Source organism: Scyliorhinus torazame, chromosome 10 (assembly GCF_047496885.1).
Source record: "Scyliorhinus torazame isolate Kashiwa2021f chromosome 10, sScyTor2.1, whole genome shotgun sequence".
Lineage (NCBI taxonomy): Eukaryota > Metazoa > Chordata > Chondrichthyes > Carcharhiniformes > Scyliorhinidae > Scyliorhinus > Scyliorhinus torazame.
The window spans coordinates 43,855,861-43,875,334 of NC_092716.1; the positions used below are offsets into that span (position 1 = coordinate 43,855,861).

General features: G+C 45.9%; 1 protein-coding gene across 6 annotated transcripts in view; it reads right to left on the reverse strand.

Annotated features, from left to right (window-relative positions):
- The window catches only part of ankrd11 (ankyrin repeat domain 11), a 252,452-nt gene that overhangs the window by 22,317 nt on the left and 210,661 nt on the right, over positions 1 to 19,474 (reverse strand). For all 6 annotated transcript variants that reach the window (XM_072518040.1, XM_072518041.1, XM_072518042.1 and 3 more), the window contains one exon: positions 7,765 to 7,863. In XM_072518040.1, the coding sequence (XP_072374141.1) occupies positions 7,765 to 7,863 (99 nt within the window). The remainder of the gene's footprint in view (positions 1 to 7,764; positions 7,864 to 19,474) is intronic.

Below are 19,474 nucleotides of genomic sequence, written 5' to 3' on the forward strand. Positions count from 1 at the left end.
CACCTTGTTCGTAATTAAACGAAATCTTCTGGCTACAATAAATCTGCAATTAATAACAAATTTATCCGAATATTCACATTTGATCATTAGCATGAAATGATTTTTTTTCTGGAGATGAACTGTATTGATTTTTTTTCTTCTCTTGACCATCCCCATCCCTCTTCCTTCCCATTGAGATTAAAGCAAGTGATTTAAATTGTTAAATTAACTTGGCATCTAACCATCTCAGTTACCTGACGAACTTTGAAGCTGGCACTCGATGCCTGAAATGAAATACTGTTCTATTTCCTACCATTAAAATCTTCCACTTGAATAAAAAAATAATAATAATCACTTATTGTCAGGCTTCAATGAAGTTACTGTGAAAAGCCCCTAGTCGCCACATTCCGGCGCCTGTTCGGGGAGGCCGGTACGGGAATTGAACCCGCGCTGTTGCCTTGTTCTGCATTACAAGCCAGCTGTTTAGCCAACTGCTAAACCAGCCAGTCTGCTAAAAATGAAATAAAATGCATATATCACTCAGGCAGCCTGTGTAAAGCAAATACAGAAAAGGAAGATACAAAAAAAAAAAGGCAGTGAGAGGAAGGCAGGAGCAAAAAAGGAGAGAACAAACCTGCAACATTTTTGCTCTGACCTTTTGCAGCCAAATATGACAGCAACGCCCCATAAATAGCAAAGATTATGAATATCAGTTGATTTGCTTGGTGATGTTGACTGTATATTGGCCAGGGCCCTGGGAGAATTTCCCTGTTCTTAAAGTAGTGTCATGGGATTCTTAAAGGCAGTTTAATATTTCATTCATAAGATGACATCTCCAACAGTGCAGTACTCCCTCAGTAATGATTGAAGTGTCGGTTTAGATTACAGGCCACTACCATCAAACTAGGGGATTAGCTCCAACTCAGTGAGGAGTGCAGGAGCAGCACCAGGCGTACCTAAAAAAAATTGGAAGACCAACGTGGAAGCTACACAGGATATATGCATGTTAAATAGATGGAACAGAATGTGACAGAGCCAAGGGTTTCCAGAACTAAAAGATCACATCAATCCTGCCACATGGCAGTCATAAATAGTGGTGAACAATTAAACAAATAACTAATGGAGAAGATACCACAAAGATCACCATCCTCAACGATGGGGAGTTTAGTTCATCAGTGCAAAAAAAACAAGGCTGACGAATATGCAACTATTTTCAGCCAAAGGTGTCAAATGGCTGATCCATCTTTGCCTCCTCCTTAGGTCCCCAAAACAATACCAGTCTTCAGCCAATTTGATTCACTAGATGATATCAAGAAACGGCTGAAGGCATCATATGAAAAAATACTAAGGGCCCTGACAACATGGCACCTGCAGCACTGAAGAATTATGCTCTTGGGCTAGCTGTGCCCTGAGCCAAATCTTTTCAGTACCACTACAATCATGCATTTTCCTGACAATGTGGGAAATTGCTCAGGTATGTGATGAATGTAGGAATTTTTTATTATACTTCATATTTTGTTGTTATTAAAAACCCCGGGTTCAAATATGTACAGGTGTTATGTCTGCTAAAGCTGCCATTAAGGGGTGGCAAAGGTGAGGTAATCATCAATTTTAACCATTTACTTATTTACATACAAGTGGCTAATAGAATTTTTTTTATTTTTAGGAGGTTTCCTGGGATGTAATAATTTAGGTATTGTGTTTAGTCCTAACCAAGCAGGTCTTGGGAAATCATAGTGAGAGGAGACTGGAAAGTGCCACATGTTTGGAATGCAGATGCTGTAATTAATGGGAGGAGTCAGGTCTGTCTGTAGTTTTGCAGTTTGTCATTGGATTGGAGTCTGACAAGAAGGGTTTTCAGGTTGATCCTGAACGGGGAACTCTCCAAATGTCCGCACAGAAAAGCAAGCAACCTGGATGGTTAAATTTATTTATTTATAAGTGACATTTGAACTGTATTAGTTTGCTTCATTGGAATATATAGTGGCAGGTATAGATAGGGAGTTAGGTTTTTTCCCTTTATTTAAGAACTGTTTTAAACTGTTAATTGGAAAGCTATCATTGTGCTACTAATATGATTGAATGTGTTTAAATTAAAATTATTTTAACGTAAACCTATTGGCGAATGTTATCACTCGTGGTTCAGTAGTCTTCCCCCAGTCTTACCAATTGTTGGGATTCTCATACCGGAGTCCTAACGAATGTCCTGTTCACAAAAAGCAGGGAAAATTCAATCCAGCAAATTTACACCAGCTCCACCCTCCCATCTGTCTGCTTTCATTCAAAGTGATGGAAAGTGTTGTGATAGTGTTATTAAAGTAGCGTGTATGGAAAAGGGGGGTGGGTGTATGGGGCCAGTACCTCTATTAGGGGATCACATTGTGGTCTTCTAAGAGCAGATTGCCTGCACTGGATCCCACCTGACACTCAAGATCTCACCTGAGGCTTCAATTAGCTGTTTCCATGCAACAATGGCCACACTCCGGAAAACCATCTTAACTGGCGGGCTAAACCAGGTGAGAGTAGCCGATGGGCCTTGGTGAGTCAGGGCTTATCGAGCATGGAAAGTCTGTTCCTGGTGGACAGAGTGGAGGAAACTACCAATAGGTTCAACTGGCTGGAAGGCAGAATTAACAACATCTTGTGGAACACGATGAGCAGGACAAGACACTGAAGATGTCCTGGTCACCCATTGAGACCTGTTCTACTTCCAGTCACCTGGACCCCATCCTGCAACTGGATACAGGTGGACGTGGGTGTAGACAGTGTGGCTGACAGTGCGCAACTCTCCCTCACTTAAATCAAATTCACTCGCAACAACATCTTTTTATCTACAACATTACTACAATAAAATATGAAGTATAATAAAAAATTCCTTCATACATCTATCATTCAAATCGCTATCATTCAAATCTCAAGTCCGGTGGTGATGGGTGAGCGACAAAGCAGCAGGTGTGATTCTCTGGGAGCTGTAGCTGCAGACCTGCAAACAGGTGGTTCAGGCCATAGTGTCATCTTTCACTGAACTGAAGCAATGTTTAAACCCAGCAGCCACTTGAGCGAGTGAGCAGCCCTTTTCAGGACCACACTGATCACCCCAATAGTCGGAGGAAGGAGCGAAAAAAAGTGCCCCAGGGACGGCACCACGTTGGTTAGTACTGCTGCCTCAATGGGCAGAGGACCCACGTTCAATGCCAGCCCCGAGTCACTGTCCTTGTGGAGTTTGCACATTCTCCTAGCGCCTGCGTGGGTCTCATCCCCACAATCCAAAGATGTGCCGGGTTGATGGATTGGCCACGTCAAATTGCCCCTTAATTGGAATTATTTTATTTTTTTAAAAATGTGCCCCAAACATTGCCTGCTTCATCAAAACCTGGCCAGCGAACTGCATCTGTTAGGCTACTCACTTTAGCGGTAGCAATGTCAAAAAGGGAAAGCAAGCTAATATGGCACAGCTCACCTTTGGTGCATGGAATGTTCACACCCTCCCGGAAAACACCCAAACTGGTATCTGAACGGAGAACCGTCGAGTGATCAGAGAGCTAACCCAGCAGAAAACTGACCTTGGTGCACTCAGCGAATCGCACCTTGCAGAGGAAGGTGACTGCTGGGCTGACCACAGACTTTTCATCTCTAAAGCGTGTCTGAAAATTCAGCCAAAGTGACACCCTCAAGGGATGATTCCAAAGCTACTAGCCATCTCAAGCCTGAAGATTGATTACATCCAACAGCAGCTTGCTGATGATCTAGAGCAGAGGTTAAATTATCTTCAGAGCCCCTCAGACAATATCAAGGAAATCTGGGCTTCCCTGCGAGATACTGGGTACACCACAGCTTACGAGATACTCTGTGCCAAGTGCAAGCACCAGGACTCGTTTGATGAAAATGCTGAGATTCTTGAAGAAAAATACAAGTTACACAGAGTATATCTAAATGACAAGTCCACAGCCATAAAAACTGTATAACAACATTTGCAACACAGTCCAATGCAAACTCTGAGATACAGGACAAGTGGCTGAGTCAAAAGGCAGAGGAAATTCAAACCTTTGCTGATAAAAAATACATAAAGTACTACAAATCTGTCAGGATGGTCTATGGTCCTCAATTAGCCAGCTCCTCTCAGCTACTTAGTGCTGATGGAACCAGGCTACATAGAGAAATCTCATATCTTGGAGAGATGGCTGAGCATTTCAATAATGTCTTCAACAAACCATCCCACATCAATGACGAAACTGTAACTAGGCTGCCCCAGGTTAATACCAACCCTGCTCTATGCACTCTACACACACTGCTGGAAACAGGGAAAGCTGTAGAGCAATTACCAAGTGGCAACCCGCATGGAGCTGAACGAATTCTAGCAGAGATCCATAAATACAGTGGATCACAGCTACTCAGAAAGCTCGCCCAGCTTTTCCACATTACATGGGAGCCAGGGGCCTTTCAGAGGATTTTAAAACACCTCCATTGTTCACTTCTACAAACTCAAAGGAATCCACCAGTCCAGTCACAATCTCAGGGGAATATCTCTCTCATTTATTGCTGGAAAGATTCTTGCCAGAAACCTTCTAAACCGGCTCATATTACATCTTGTGCAGGGTTCACTTCTGGAGAGCTAATGTGGTTTCAGAAAAGGTAGGGGAACCATTGACATGATGTTTGCTGCTCGCCAACTGCAGGAGAAATTACAAGAACAAAATGCTGATCAACACACCACTTTTGTTGATCTATCCAAAGTCTTCAAAACTATTGGCCGTGAAGGGCTCTGAAAGATTATGAGCAGGTGTCCAGACAAACTCAGATGGTTTGACAGTTCCAGGATGGCATGCAGAAACGCATCATTGATGACAATGAGACTTTGCCTCCTTCCCCATCACCAATGGTGAAAGAGGGCTGATATTGGCGCAGGTCCTCTTCAGCATCATGTTCTCAGCCATGCTCACCGACACCTTCCAGGATGAGGACCCAGACATAGACATCAACTGCTTAATAGGCACCAGCTTTTCAACCTGCGATGCCTCCAGGCCAAGACCAAGGTCCTTATTGATAGACTGAGAGATTTTCTAGTTGTTAATGACTAAATGCTGGAAGTGAGGTAGACAAGCAGCATATTTTGGACCTGTTTTCCACATCCTGTGATAACTTCGGTCTCACCATCAGCACAAAGAAAACAGATGTTCCAACCTGCCCAGGAAAGCTCTACCAAGAGCCTACAGTGCGAGTAAAAGAACCAGAAGTTGACTGCTGTGGACAGCTACCGGAGCAACATTCTCTCACGCCATGTTCATATTGATGACGAGACCAACTGTCAAGGCCAGTGTGTCCCTCGGAAAACTTCATCATTCAGTCATCATTCAGTATGGGAACATAGAGGGGCGAGCCTAAAAACCAAGCTCAAGGTCTACCGAGTAGTCGTCCTCTCTACTCTTCTCTATGCGAGTGAGGCCGGGAGTGCAACATGCAAATAAAATCAAACTCTTCTTTCTTTGCTGCCTCCACAAGCTCCTCAACATCAAGTGGTCAAGACAAAGAGGGCGACATGGTAGCACAGTGGTTAGCACTGTTGCTTCACAGTGCCAGCATCCATGGTTCGATTTCTGGCATGGGTCACTGTCTGTACAGAGTCTGCACGTTCTCCCCGCCTCTGCGCGTGTTTCCTCCGGGTGCCGCAGTTTCCTCCCACGAGTCCCAAAAGACGTGCTTGTTAGGTGAATTGGACATTCTGAATTCTCCCTGTGTACCCGAACAGGAGCGGGAGTGTGGCGGCTAATGTATTTTCACAGTAACTTCATTGCAGTGTTAATGTAAGCCTACTTGTGACACTAATAAAGATTAGTATTATTAAGTCCCAGGCACAGAGATCCGTGGGAGAACTGACATGGTCAGCATTTTCACAACATTATGACAAAAACTGCTCTGATGAGCTGGACATGTACAAGGATGCCTGACAACCGGCCATCGAAGCAAATCTTATACGATGAACTATAGAACTGGGCACGCTTCTTCAATACTGAAGAATGAACGACAAGCATTAACATGCTCATTGCTTCTCAGTTTAGGCTTTGCCTTTATCACTCGGCTCCAGGTGATAGTTGTGATTGTTGGAGGCCAACCAGGGGTCATCGATGCAGGCATTCCTCTGGGAAGTGGTCTCCGTCCAATCATCTTCAACTGTTTCACCATAATCTTGGCTCCATTATGAGGCAGAAGCGTGAATGCTTGCTGATGACTGCAGTGTTTCTTAGCATTCACAAACCTCATACTAATGCAGTCTATGCCCATGTGCAGCAAAACTGGGCAACATTCAGCTTGAGCTGATAAGTTGCAAGTTCCAGGCAATGACCATCTCCAACATGAGAGAATCTACCTCTTCTTGACATTCAAAAGCAATACCATCGCTGAATTCCTCACCATCAATATCCTGAGGGTTACTACCATTGACCAGAAACTTAACTGGACCAGCCATATAAATGCTGTGGCTCGAAGAGGCTGGATGCTGGGAATCCTTTGGTAAGTAACTCATTTCCTGACTCCCAAAGCCGGTCCACGAACTACATGTCAGGATTGTGATAGAATACACAACTTGTCTGAATGAGTGCAGTTCTAATAACAGTCAAGAAGCTCAACACCAATCAGGACAAAGCTTCACATGTGATCCAGCCAACACCGTAAACATTCATTCTCTCCACCATTGGTGCAAAAGAGCAGCAGTGTACCATATAGAAGATACACTTAAGTAACTCACTAAAGATCCTTTGACAGCACTTTCAAATCCCTGACCTTTACCACCAAGGAGGACAACAGCTGGTGCATGCAATTTCTCATCCAAACCACTCACTACCCTGACTTGGAACTGCATCCCCACTTTATTCACCATCAATGGGTCAAAAACCTGAAATTTCACTTTTTACAACACTGGGCATACATACCACATGAAGTACAGTGGTTCAAAAGGCTCACCACAACCTTCTCAGCAGCAATTAAGGATGGGCAATAAATGGTGGCCTTCCCAGTAACATTCACATTCCATGAACTAATAAAATACTCAAAAAGAAAGCATGGCTAAAAGGCAGTTTAGAAGCAAACAATGTGGTTTACAGAATGGTGGCAATTAATTGACCACTATGAACCAATCAGCAAAAATTCCAAATCCCCCATCTCCTGCTCATCCTGGCTCTTCAGTCTTGTTTTACCATGAGACAATACTGATAATTAACAGGCTGAGGTTGACTTAGCATTATTTGAAAGAAACAAAACAGGACAGTACAGATATCTCAAATATATGAGCAGTTTGATTAAAAATCTGGTTCTACCAATTTAAGATTACTGTCTGAAATAGCAAGCAAGATGGACTTCATGAGAACTAAGTAATGAAGATAACTCTGAAGTTGACAGCTTCTATTAATAGGATCACGGACAGAAATTTGTTGTCTTTACTGGTATAACAACGCAGGAGGAAAATTGAGAGTCGATGTAAAAGAATGACTAGAAACCTGTGGCTTTATGTAATTTGAATCTGTATGGAAAACAGGATTTAATGCTATGGAAATGTCATTTTTCACAAGTCCTTTTAATGTACAATTTTTGATCCGTTTACCTAACAATCGAGGTGCACTAAATGGAATCTCCCAATGGCAGCAGCTAAAATCTGCCATTCACATACAAAAAAAACCTTAAATCTTATCACACAATCAATGCAAATTGGAATTATCCTTAAATGAATTTTAACAATTCTATCAAATAACATACAAAAAAGAAAATTGATTGGTTTAGAGTAACGTAATTTACCCGCTCAATGCTATGTTGAAGGCGCAGTTTCCCACGCACTGCTTCCTGATGCCTGAAAAGTTCCTTCAGAGGCTCACATAAAGATGGAGGTGGCGCAATCTATGAAATTGAAACGGTTCGATTATTTAAAATTGAGTTATTTTAACTGATATTTTTTCAAAGGCTGTCAACAAATATTACCAAATGCCCTCAAATATTATTTTACCCACAATGACACCTACCATCGTTTTTTAAAAACTTGTTTACAGCATGTGGGCATTGCTCGCTAGGCCAACATTTATTGTCCATCGCTAATTATCCTTAACACAGTAGTGGTGAGCTGCTTTTTTGAACCGCTATGGTCCCTGAGGTACACCCACAATGTTCTTTGGGAGGGACTTCCAGGATTTTGACCCAGCAATTCTGGAGGTCCAATTGTACAATCATAAGTGCACATCCCCACTTCTGACCTTGTTGGAGATGGTCATTGCCTGGCACTTGTGCAATATGTTACTTGCCACTTTTCAGCCCAAACCTGCACATTTCTAAGTCAAGATGGTGAGTGACTTGTGGCGGGGGACCTCCAGGTGAACCCAGATATCTGCTGCCCTTGTCCTTCTAGGTGGCAGTGGCCGTGGGTTTGGAAGATGCTGCCGAAGGAACCTTGGTGAGTTCCTGCAGTGCGTCTTTAGATGGTACACACTGCTGTTACTGTTCACGGGCGGTGGAAGGATTGAATGTTTGTGGAAAGGGTGCCAATCAAGCGGGCTACTTTGTCCTGGGTGGTGTCGAGCTTCTTGTGTTGTTGAAATTGCACTCATCCAGGCAAGGGGAGAGTATTCCATCACACTCCTCACCTGCGCCGAGTAGACGTTGGCCATGATGTGGAGATGTCGCCGTTGGTCTGGGGTAGGCACAGTAAGAAGTCTTACAACACCAGGTTAAAGTCCATTTTGTTTATTTGGAATTACGAGCTTTCGGAGCGCAGCTCCTACATCAGATGAGTGAAGAGGTAGGTTTCACAAACACATGCTGTGTTTGTGCAACCTACCTCTTCACTCACCTAGATGATGAACAGCCTTTGGGGAGTCAGGAGATGGGACACAGGATTCCTAACCTTTGACCTGCACTGGTAGCCACATATTGATATGCTTTGTCCAGTTCAGCTTCTAGTCAATGGTGACCCCAACATGTTGAAAGTGGGGGATTCAGCAATGGCAATGCCATTGAATGCCAAGGGGCGATGGTTAGATCCTCTCTTGGAGATGGTCATTGTTCCAGAGCTGCCAACCTTTTTCAACAGAAATCAGTATTCCAGATATCGAAAATCAGTATTTTGTCAGTAAAATCGGAATATTCATTTCAAAGAAAAAATGCCCACCCACCTGGTATGGCTTTATTGCACAAATCGAAAACATGAATGGAAAATGCAAATCTCATACTCTAACATACATCACTCGTGGGTATTTTCAAATTAAGTTTCAAACATTCAGTAAATCTAAGAATAAAAACTGAAAATATTCACCATTTTACATGAAGTTCAAAAGTGTCCTTACAATAGCTCAATTCAACCTTATTAATGTAGCTCTTTCACATTTGTCAAACTTTGCAATCACCTGTTTTCATGTGAAATTGTCCTTCAAACTACACTGCATCTTAATTTCAATATTTACCTCAGGCTTACTTCGGGATGTATATGTAGCGCTTAACAAGCAGTTTTGCACTGAATGGAATTTTGGCTTGAGAGTAGATTTTCTGGGTTAGGAAGTCAAAAGTATCTTGGTTCCTAAACAGGCCTTCAACTCACATCAAGTTTTTCCTGACCAGACTGAAGATTTGTTCATCTTTGGCATTACCACGCGCGATTGACAAGACTTTCATGAGTTTTGGAAGATGATGATACATCAGCTCACCGGTTGATTTTCCCTCAGCTGGGAGACAGCCATCTAAACTTTGTCGGATTGTCTGTCTAATGCAATACCTGCCAATGTGTGAACCTGGAATTGAGCAAATCCCATTTCCAAATCATCCAGAACATGGAATTGCTTTGCAAGGCAACAAACTGATGTAAAGTTTGCCTCCATCCTCCCCCTTGGATTTTCCACTCTTGCATGTAGCAGCATTTCGTCCTGAAGGGGAAATTTGGTGGATACAGTCACACACTGCACCATTGTTCTTTCGTACTGATGAATAGAAGTTACTTCTACCTTGCGAGGCAAGGTGACCCGCCTTGAGAAACTGCCTGGTTTGTTTCCCAATAATGAGGTCTTCATCGGACCTCTGATTGATGTTGTCCTTGCAGCTAGCAGGCAATGTAACACTGGCAATTGAAGCAGGTTTCACAAAGTGAAGCGACAAGTCCTGAAGAAAACCAAGCAACTTCTGATGTAGAATCTGTATCTTGGGAGCTTCTTCTTGGAGCTCTAGATTGAGCTCTTTGAACACGGAGTATAGATATTTTTTTAAATTTAGAGTATCCAATTCATTTTTCCAATTAAGGGGCAATTTTAGCGTTACCAATCCACCTACACTACACATCTGTGTGTTGTGGGGGCGAAACCCACGCAAGCACGGTGAGAATGTGCAAACTGCACACGGACAGTGACCCAGAGCCGGGATCGAACCTAGGACCTCGGCGCCGTGAGGCAGCAATGAAATGAAAAGAAAAGAAAATCGCTTATTGTCACAAGTGGACTTCAATGAAGTTACTGTGAAAAGCCTCTAGTCGCCACATTCCAGCGCCTGTTCGGGGAGGCCAGTACGGGAATTGAACCCGCGCTGCTGGCCTGCCCAGGTCTGCTTTTAAAAGCCAGCTATTTAGCCCAGTGTGCTAAACCAGCCCCTCTAACCACTGCGCCACCGTGCTGCCCTACGGGAAGTATATATTAAAGAAATACACAATACAGCTTGTGTCTATCACAAAGCTTTGCATAAATCCCAGCAGCTTTGCCTTGAGATGACTGTACTATTGTATTAGCAACAAGGTAGCGAGCTGTGGGAGGCTTCTTCTTGCTTCCAGCACTTGAACTGCTGCTTTTTCCATCTTTCTTATTATTGGCGTCTTGCTACCACGCACAAGTATTTCTGAAAAGATCCTGCACTGGTCATTTTGGGTCTCCCTCTTGCAGCGGCCTGTTTCTTGACAGCAGCTGAAACCAGGCAACCACTCTTTGCTTTCACAACATGAATGCTGTTTTTTGTTCCTGCAAATAATATTTTTGTTGTAGATGTGCTACATGTAACACTACCTTGTGTGTGTGGAGGTTGAACCGTCTCCTTGGTGATTGTCTCTGCTGCTGGAGGCTTGGCAGAAGTATTTCCAGAAGTGTCAACCTTCAGTCGCTTAGTGTCTCTCAAGCCTCTCTCAGATTGCTTCTTGGGAGAAATTTTTGCAACACAGACCACTGTTCCAGAAATCTGTCTAATGATCTTTCCAAGGGCAACCATCTTGTGCAGACATGTTTCAGTATTCTGTGATTTTCTAGATTGCACAATGTTTGCATTTCCATGAACTCTTTGTGGCGCTTGCTAGGCTTCTCGAAGTAGTGATAGACTGGTACAAGAAAGTCCACTGGAGAGAATGGCAATTGACTTACCCCTTTCTCTGCAGCCAGATGAAGGAGGTGGCATGGACATCGAAGAATAAAAATATCTGGCTTTTCTTTCTTCACCAAGGAAGAAACACCATTGTGTACTCCCATCATCACCGCATTGTAGAAAACCACGTTTTTCCAAGAAATAGTTTTCCATATGAACATTGTCCAGAAGTTGGAAAATGTTTTTGCCACTTGATCTCTCTTTTGCTGTCGCTGTTTTAAGGACCACGCTGATCACCCAGTTCAATCTGCATCAAAGAACTAAACAATGACAGGATAAGAGTTGTTCCTCCGCACCACGGTCAGAACTCCCATTGGTTGATATGGAGAACGGGGTTTGCCTGATCTTCTCAAGGATGTTACCTTTTGTCTCTTGACCTAGAGTCTTGGCAATTGCTGTTGCGTGAAGAAAACTTAGAAGCAATCAAACGATCCGGAAACATCACTTTCACAAGATCAGTCAAATGATCAGCAGCAGAAAACATCACATTGTGCTCAATCAGGAAATGTGTCAAACTTTCTGCTCTTATGACTGCGTAGTCTTTCTGCTGCATGAAAGGTTTGATGTCACGAGTGCTTTCCAAAACTTGCGCCATAGCATGTTTCTTGGATCGCACATGTGCCTGTACGCCATTTCCTCCACCGTGAGCGATGCTGAAGTCTGATAAGATGTTACATCGCGCAGTTTATTCATCCTTTCTCGATTGTACAATAAAAGACCATCTTGAAGTATAGTCCTTCTTGAAAGTCTGTTTCCTAGATTTAGTACCAGATAACTAAGTCATGATCGCTACTCAACATTTCCCTGGGTTTTTCTTCCAACATGTCTACACCGTCAGTACAAGAGACTAACAGGCTTGAACTGAGGCCTACTGGTAACTCCTTTACAAACAGCCCTGCTGTGGTTAGCTTCCTCCCCACTTGACTAAGTCAAAACAGAAACAGCAGGAAATGGTAATTACAGAAAATGTATTCTGTAATACTGTAGAGAGAACAATGCAGCAGGGTTTAAGTTACCCATTTAAATGTTTTTAAATGATTACGAATGGATTGCTGATTCCCAGTGAGCACGTAAAGAACCAACGGCTACCTCCCTAACAACTTCCAAACATTTTCAAATTACACCACATCACATCATACAATTTCCAATGCTGTACCGGCCTTCGATGATGTAGATGATCTACACTTGTGATTGTGCAGTCAACATTAAACCTGATTTTTAAAATCCCAATAAAAGGTTGTACTAGCACCTCGATGTGAGATTGCACAAAGGAACACACGCTTGCTCTGGAAAGTGCGCAGGGCCCTCCGTCTTCCAGCAGCAGCGTTTGCCAAGGAAACCAGCTGCTACAGCAAGCGCCGAATAGCGAAATGTTCTGGGAGGAATGCGTTTGCATGTCAATCAGCTCCTCTTTGCGCCGACCCCCACCCCCCTGCCCCCAAAAGCCAGCCAGTCTTTTACAAGGAGCTGCCTCTTAATATTTTCTTCTTTTCCCCCGCCCACAAAAAAACTCCCCGCGCTTGAATTACTCTCCGTCAGTGGAGTTTGTGGGTTGCAGTGCATTCTGTATTTCAACGTGAGAAATTGTATTGCTGTATTCAAACAGATTTTCCATATGAAATACTAGTTGGCAGTGGATTTTCCGTATTAAAAACTAGTTGGCAGCACTGATTGCCTGACACTTGTATGACACAAATGTACCTTGCCACTGGTCAGCCCAAGCCTGGATATTGTCCAGGTTCTGCTACATTTTGACATGGGATGTTTCACTATCTGAGTTGTCGTGAAAGGGAAACATTGTCCAGTCATCTGCAAACGTCCCCACTTCTGACCTTACGATGGAAGGAAGATCATTGATGAAGCAGCTAAAAATGCTTAGGCCTCGGACACTACCCTGAGGAATTCCTACAATGATGTCTTGGAATGGAGAAGATTGACCTCCAATCACAACAGCAATCTTCCTTTGCGCTATGAGGTTTTACCTCATGATTTCCATTGACTCAGTTTTGAAGGGCTCCTTGATGCCATACTCGGTTAAATGCTGCCTTGATGCCAAAGGCAGTCACACTCACCTCTGGGGTTCAGCTCCTTTGTCTATGTTTGAACCGAGGCTGTAAATGAGGTCAGGAGCTGGGTGACCCTGGTGAACCTAAACTGAGCATCAGTGAGCAGGTTATTGTTGAGTAAGTGCCACTTAGGGCAGCATGGTGGTTAGCACAATTGCTTCACAGCTCCAGGGTCCCAGGTTCGATTCCCGGCTTGGGTCACTGTCTGTGCGGAGTCTGCATGTTCTCTCCGTGTGTGCGTGGGTTTCCTCCGGGTGCTCCGGTTTCCTCCCACAGTCCAAAGATGTGCAGGTTAGGTGGATTGGCCATGATAAATTGCCCTTAGTGTCCAAAATTGCCCTAAGTGTTGGGTGGGGTTACTGTGTTATGGGGATAGGGTGGAGGTGTTGACCTTGGGTAGGGTGCTCTTTCCAAGAGCCGGTGCAGACTCGATGGGCCGAATGGCCTCCTTCGGCACTGCAAATTCTATGATAATCTATGAAACATTTCCCTTTTATTTTTTTTAATAAATATTTTATTAAAAATTTTTGGTCACCCAACACAGTACATTGTGCATCCTTTACACAATATTATAACAACACAAATAACAATGACCTATTTTATAAACAAACAAAAAAAATGAATAAATAATAAATAACAAAAATGAAAACTAACCCTAATTGGCAACTGCCTTATCACAAGTAACACTCTCCAAAAATATAATTTAACAGTCCAATATATAATTATCTGTAGCAACGACCTATACATATTATACAGCATATATTAACAACCCTGAGAGTCCTTCTGGTTCCTCCCCCCCCCCCCGATCCTGGGATGCTGCTGCTGCCTTCTTTTTTCCATTCCATCTATCTTTCTGCGAGGTATTCGACGAACGGTTGCCACCGCCTGGTGAACCCTTGAGCCGACCCCCTTAGAACGAACTTAATCCGCTCTAGCTTTATAAACCCTGCCATGTCATTTATCCAGGTCTCCACCCCCGGGGGCTTGGCTTCTTTCCACATTAACTATATCCTGCGCCGGGCTACTAGGGACGCAAAGGCCAAAACATCGGCCTCTCTCGCCTCCTGCACTCCTGGCTCTTGTGCAACCCCAAATATAGCCAACCCCCAGCTTGGTTCGACCCGGACCCCCACTACTTTTGAAAGCACCTTTGTCACCCCCATCGAAAACCCCTGTAGTGCCGGGCATGACCAAAACATATGGGTATGATTCACTGGGCTTCTCGAGCACCTCGCACACCTATCCTCCACCCCAAAAAATTTACTGAGCCGTGCTCCAGTCAAATGCGCCCTGTGTAATACCTTAAACTGAATCAGGCTTAGCCTGGCACACGAGGACGACGAGTTTACCCTGCTTAGGGCATCTGCCCACAGCCCCTCCTCGATCTCCTCCCCCAGCTCTTCTTCCCATTTCCCTTTTAGTTCATCTACCATAGTCTCCCCTTCGTCCCTCATTTCCCTATATATATCTGACACCTTACCATCCCCCACCCATGTCTTTGAGATCACTCTGTCCTGCACCTCTTGTGTCGGGAGCTGCGGGAATTCCCTCACCTGTTGCCTCGCAAAAGCCCTCAGTTGCATATACCTGAATGCATTCCCTTGGGGCAACCCATATTTCTCGGTCAGCGCTCCCAGACTCGCGAACTTCCCATCCACAAACAGATCTTTCAGTTGCGTTATTCCTGCTCTTTGCCACATTCCATATCCCCCATCCATTCCCCCCGGGGCAAACCTATGGTTGTTTCTTATCGGGGACCCCCCCCAAGGCTCCAGTCTTTCCCCTATGTCGTCTCCACTGTCCCCAAATCTTCAGTGTAGCCACCACCACCGGGCTTGTGGTGTAGTTCCTCGGTGAGAACGGCAATGGGGCTGTCACCATAGCCTGTAGGCTAGTCCCCCTACAGGACGCCCTCTCTAATCTCTTCCACGCCGCTCCCTCCTCCTCTCCCATCCACTTACTCACCATTGAAATATTAGCGGCCCAATAATACTCACTTAGGCTCGGTAGTGCCAGCCCCCCCCATCCCTGCTACGCTGTAAGAATCCCTTCCTCACTCTCGGGGTCTTCCCGGCCCACACAAAACCCATGATGCTCTTTTCAATCCTTTTAAAAAAAGCCTTCATGATCACCACCGGGAGGCACTGAAACACAGAGGAATCTCAGGAGGACCACCATCTTAACCGCCTGCACCCTCCCTGCCAGTGACAGGGATACCATATCCCATCTCTTGAAATCCTCCTCCATTTGTTCCACCAACCGCGTTAAATTTAACCTATGCAATGTGCCCCAATTCTTGGCTATCTGGATCCCCAGGTAACGAAAGTCCCTTGTTACCTTCCTCAACGGTAGGTCCTCTATTTCTCTACTCTGCTCCCCTGGATGCACCACAAACAACTCACTTTTCCCCATGTTCAATTTATACCCTGAAAAATCCCCAAACTCCCCAAGTATCCGCATTATTTCTGGCATCCCCTCCGCCGGGTCTGCCACGTATAGTAGAAAATCGTCCGCATACAAAGATACCCGGTGTTCTTCTCCTCCTCTAAGTACTCCCCCCCTCCACTTCTTGGAACCCCTCAACGCTATCGCCAGGGGCTCAATCGCCAGTACAAACAATAATGGGGACAGAGGGCATCCCTGCCTTGTCCCTCTATGGAGCCGAAAATATGCAGATCCCCGTCCATTTGTGACCACGCTGCACCCATCTAACATACCCCTCTCCAAAACCAAATCTCCACAACACCTCCCACAAATAATCCCACTCCACTCTATCAAATGCTTTCTTGGCATCCATCGCCACTACTATCTCCGTTTCCCCCTCTGGTGGGGCCATCATCATTACCCCTAACAGCCTCCGTATATTCGTGTTCAGCTGTCTCCCCTTCACAAACCCAGTTTGGTCCTCGTGGACCACCCCCGGGACACATTCCTCTATTCTCATTGCCATTACTTTGGCCAGGATCTTGGCATCTACATTTAGGAGGGAAATAGGTCTATAGGACCCGCATTGTAGCGGGTCCTTTTCCTTCTTTAAGAGAAGCGATATCGTTGCTTCAGACATAGTCGGGGGCAGTTGTCCCCTTTCCTTTGCCTCATTAAAGGTCCTCGTCAATACCGGGGCGAGCAAGTCCACATATTTTCTATAGAATTCGACTGGGAATCCATCCGGTCCCGGGGCCTTTCCCGCCTGCATGCTCCTAATTCCTTTCACCACTTCTTCTACCTCGATCTGTGCTCCCAGTCCCACCCTTTCCTGCTCTTCCACCTTGGGAAATTCCAGCCGATCCAAGAAGCCCATCATTCTCTCCCTCCCATCCGGGGGTTGAGCTTCATATAATTTTTTATAAAATGTCTTGAACACTCCATTCACTCTCTCCGCTCCCCGCTCCATCTCTCCTTCCTCATCCCTCACTCCCCCTATTTCCCTCGCTGCTCCCCTTTTCCTCAATTGGTGTGCCAGCAACCTGCTCGCCTTCTCCCCATATTCGTACTGTACACCCTGTGCCTTCCTCCATTGTGCCTCTGCAGTGCCCGTAGTCAGCAAGTCAAATTCTACATGTAGCCTTTGCCTTTCCCTGTACAGTCCCTCCTCCGGTGCTTCCGCATATTGTCTGTCCACCCTCAAAAGTTCTTGCAGCAACCGCTCCAGTTCCTTACTCTCCTGCTTCCCTTTATGTGCCCTTATTGATATCAGCTCCCCTCTAACCACCGCCTTCAGCGCCTCCCAGACCACTCCCACCTGGACCTCCCCATTATCATTGAGTTCCAAGTACTTTTCAATGCACCCCCTTCACCCTTAGACACCCCCCCTCATCTGCCATTAGTCCCATGTCCATTCTCCAGGGTGGGCGCCCTCCTGTTTCCTCCCCTATCTCCAAGTCTACCCAGTGTGGAGCGTGATCCGAAATGGCTATAGCCGTATACTCCGTTCCCCTCACCTTCGGGATCAACGCCCTTCCCAGCACAAAAAAGTCTATTCGCGAGTAGACTTTATGGACATAGGAGAAAAACGAGAACTCCTTACTCCTAGGTCTGCTAAATCTCCACGGGTCTACACCTCCCATCTGCTCCATAAAATCTTTAAGTACCTTGGCTGCTGCCGGCCTCCTTCCAGTCCTGGACTTCGACCTATCCAGCCCTGGTTCCAACACCGTATTAAAATCTCCCCCCATTATCAGCTTTCCCATCTCTAGGTCCGGAATGCGTCCTAGCATCCGCCTCATAAAATTGGCATCATCCCAGTTCGGGGCATATACGTTTACCAAAACCATCGTCTCCCCCTGTAGTTTGCCACTCACCATCACGTATCTGCCCCCGTTATCTGCCACTATAGTCTTTGCCTCGAACATTACCCGCTTCCCCACTAATATAGCCACCCCTCTTTTTTTCGCATCTAGCCCCGAATGGAACACCTGCCCCACCCATCCTTTGCGTAGCCTAACCTGGTCTATCAGTTTCAGGTGCATTTCCTGTAACATAACCACATCTGCCTTAAGTTTCTTAAGGTGTGCGAGTACCCGTGCCCTCTTTATCGGCCCGTTCAGCCCTCTCACGTTCCACGTGATCAGCCGGGTTGGGGGGCTTCCTACCCCCCCCCCTTGTCGATTAGCCATCCCCTTTTTCCAGCTCCTCACCCGGTGCCCCCCCGCCCAACCCTCCCATACCAGCTCCCCCCTCTCCCCAGCAGTAGCAACCCAGTAATTCCCCCCCCCCGCTAGCGTAATTACTCCCCCCATGTTGCTCCCAGAAGTCAGCCAACTCTGGCCGACCTTGGCTTCCCCCCGTGACCTCGGCTCGCACCGTGCGACGCCCCCTCCTTCCTGCTTCTCTATTCCCGCCATGATTATCATAGCGCGGGAACCAAGCCCGCGCTTCTCCCTTGGCCCCGCCCCCAATGGCCAACGCCCCATCTCCTCCACCTCCCCTCCTCCCCCATCACCACCTGTGGAAGAGAGAAAAGTTACCACATCGCAGGATTAGTACATAAAACTCCTCTTTCCCCCCTTTTTAACCCCCCTCTTCGCCCCACCACTTTGTTCAAACGTTCTTTTTAATAGCCCGCTCATTCCAGTTTTTCTTCCACAATAAAAGTCCACGCTTCATCCGCCGTCTCAAAGTAGTGGTGCCTCCTTCGATATGTGACCCACAGTCTTGCCGGTTGCAGCATTCCAAATTTTATCTTCTTTTTATGAAGCACCGCCTTGGCCCGATTAAAGCTCGCCCTCCTTCTCGCCACCTCCGCACTCCAGTCTTGATAAACGCGGATCACTGCGTTCTCCCATTTACTGCTCCGAGTTTTCTTTGCCCATCTAAGGACCATTTCTCTATCCTTAAAACGGAGGAATCTCACCACTATGGCTCTGGGAATTTCTCCTGCTCTCGGTCCTCGCGCCATCACTCGGTATGCTCCCTCCACCTCCAACGGACCCGCCGGGGCCTCCGCTCCCATTAACGAGTGCAGCATCATGCTCACATATGCCCCGACGTCCGCTCCCTCTGCACCTTCAGGAAGACCAAGAATCCTCAGGTTGTTCCTCCTTGCGTTGTTCTCCAGTGACTCCAACCTTTCCACACATCGTTTCTGATGTGCCTCATGCGTCTCCGTCTTCACCACCAGGCCCTGTATGTCGTCCTTATTCTCGGCTGCCTTTGCCTTCACGACCCGAAGCTCCCGCTCCTGGGTCTTTTGTTCCTCCTTTAGCCCTTCGATCGCCTGTAGTATCGGGGCCAACAGCTCTTTCTTCATTTCCTTTTTGAGCTCTTCCACACAGCATTTCAAGAACTCTTGTTGTTCAGGGCCCCATGTTAAACTGCCACCTTCCGACGCCATCTTGGTTTTTGGTTGCCTTCCTTGCCGCTGTTCTAAAGGATCCACTGCAATCCGGCCACTTGCTCCTCCTTTTTCCATCCGTATCCAGGGGGGATTCCCTTCTGGTTTACCGCACAGTGTTTTTAGCCGTCAAAATTGCCGTTGGGGCTCCTATCAAGAGCCCAAAAGTCCGTTTCACCAGGAGCTGCCGAAACGTGCGACTTAGCTGGTCATCGCCGCACCCGGAAGTCTCAAA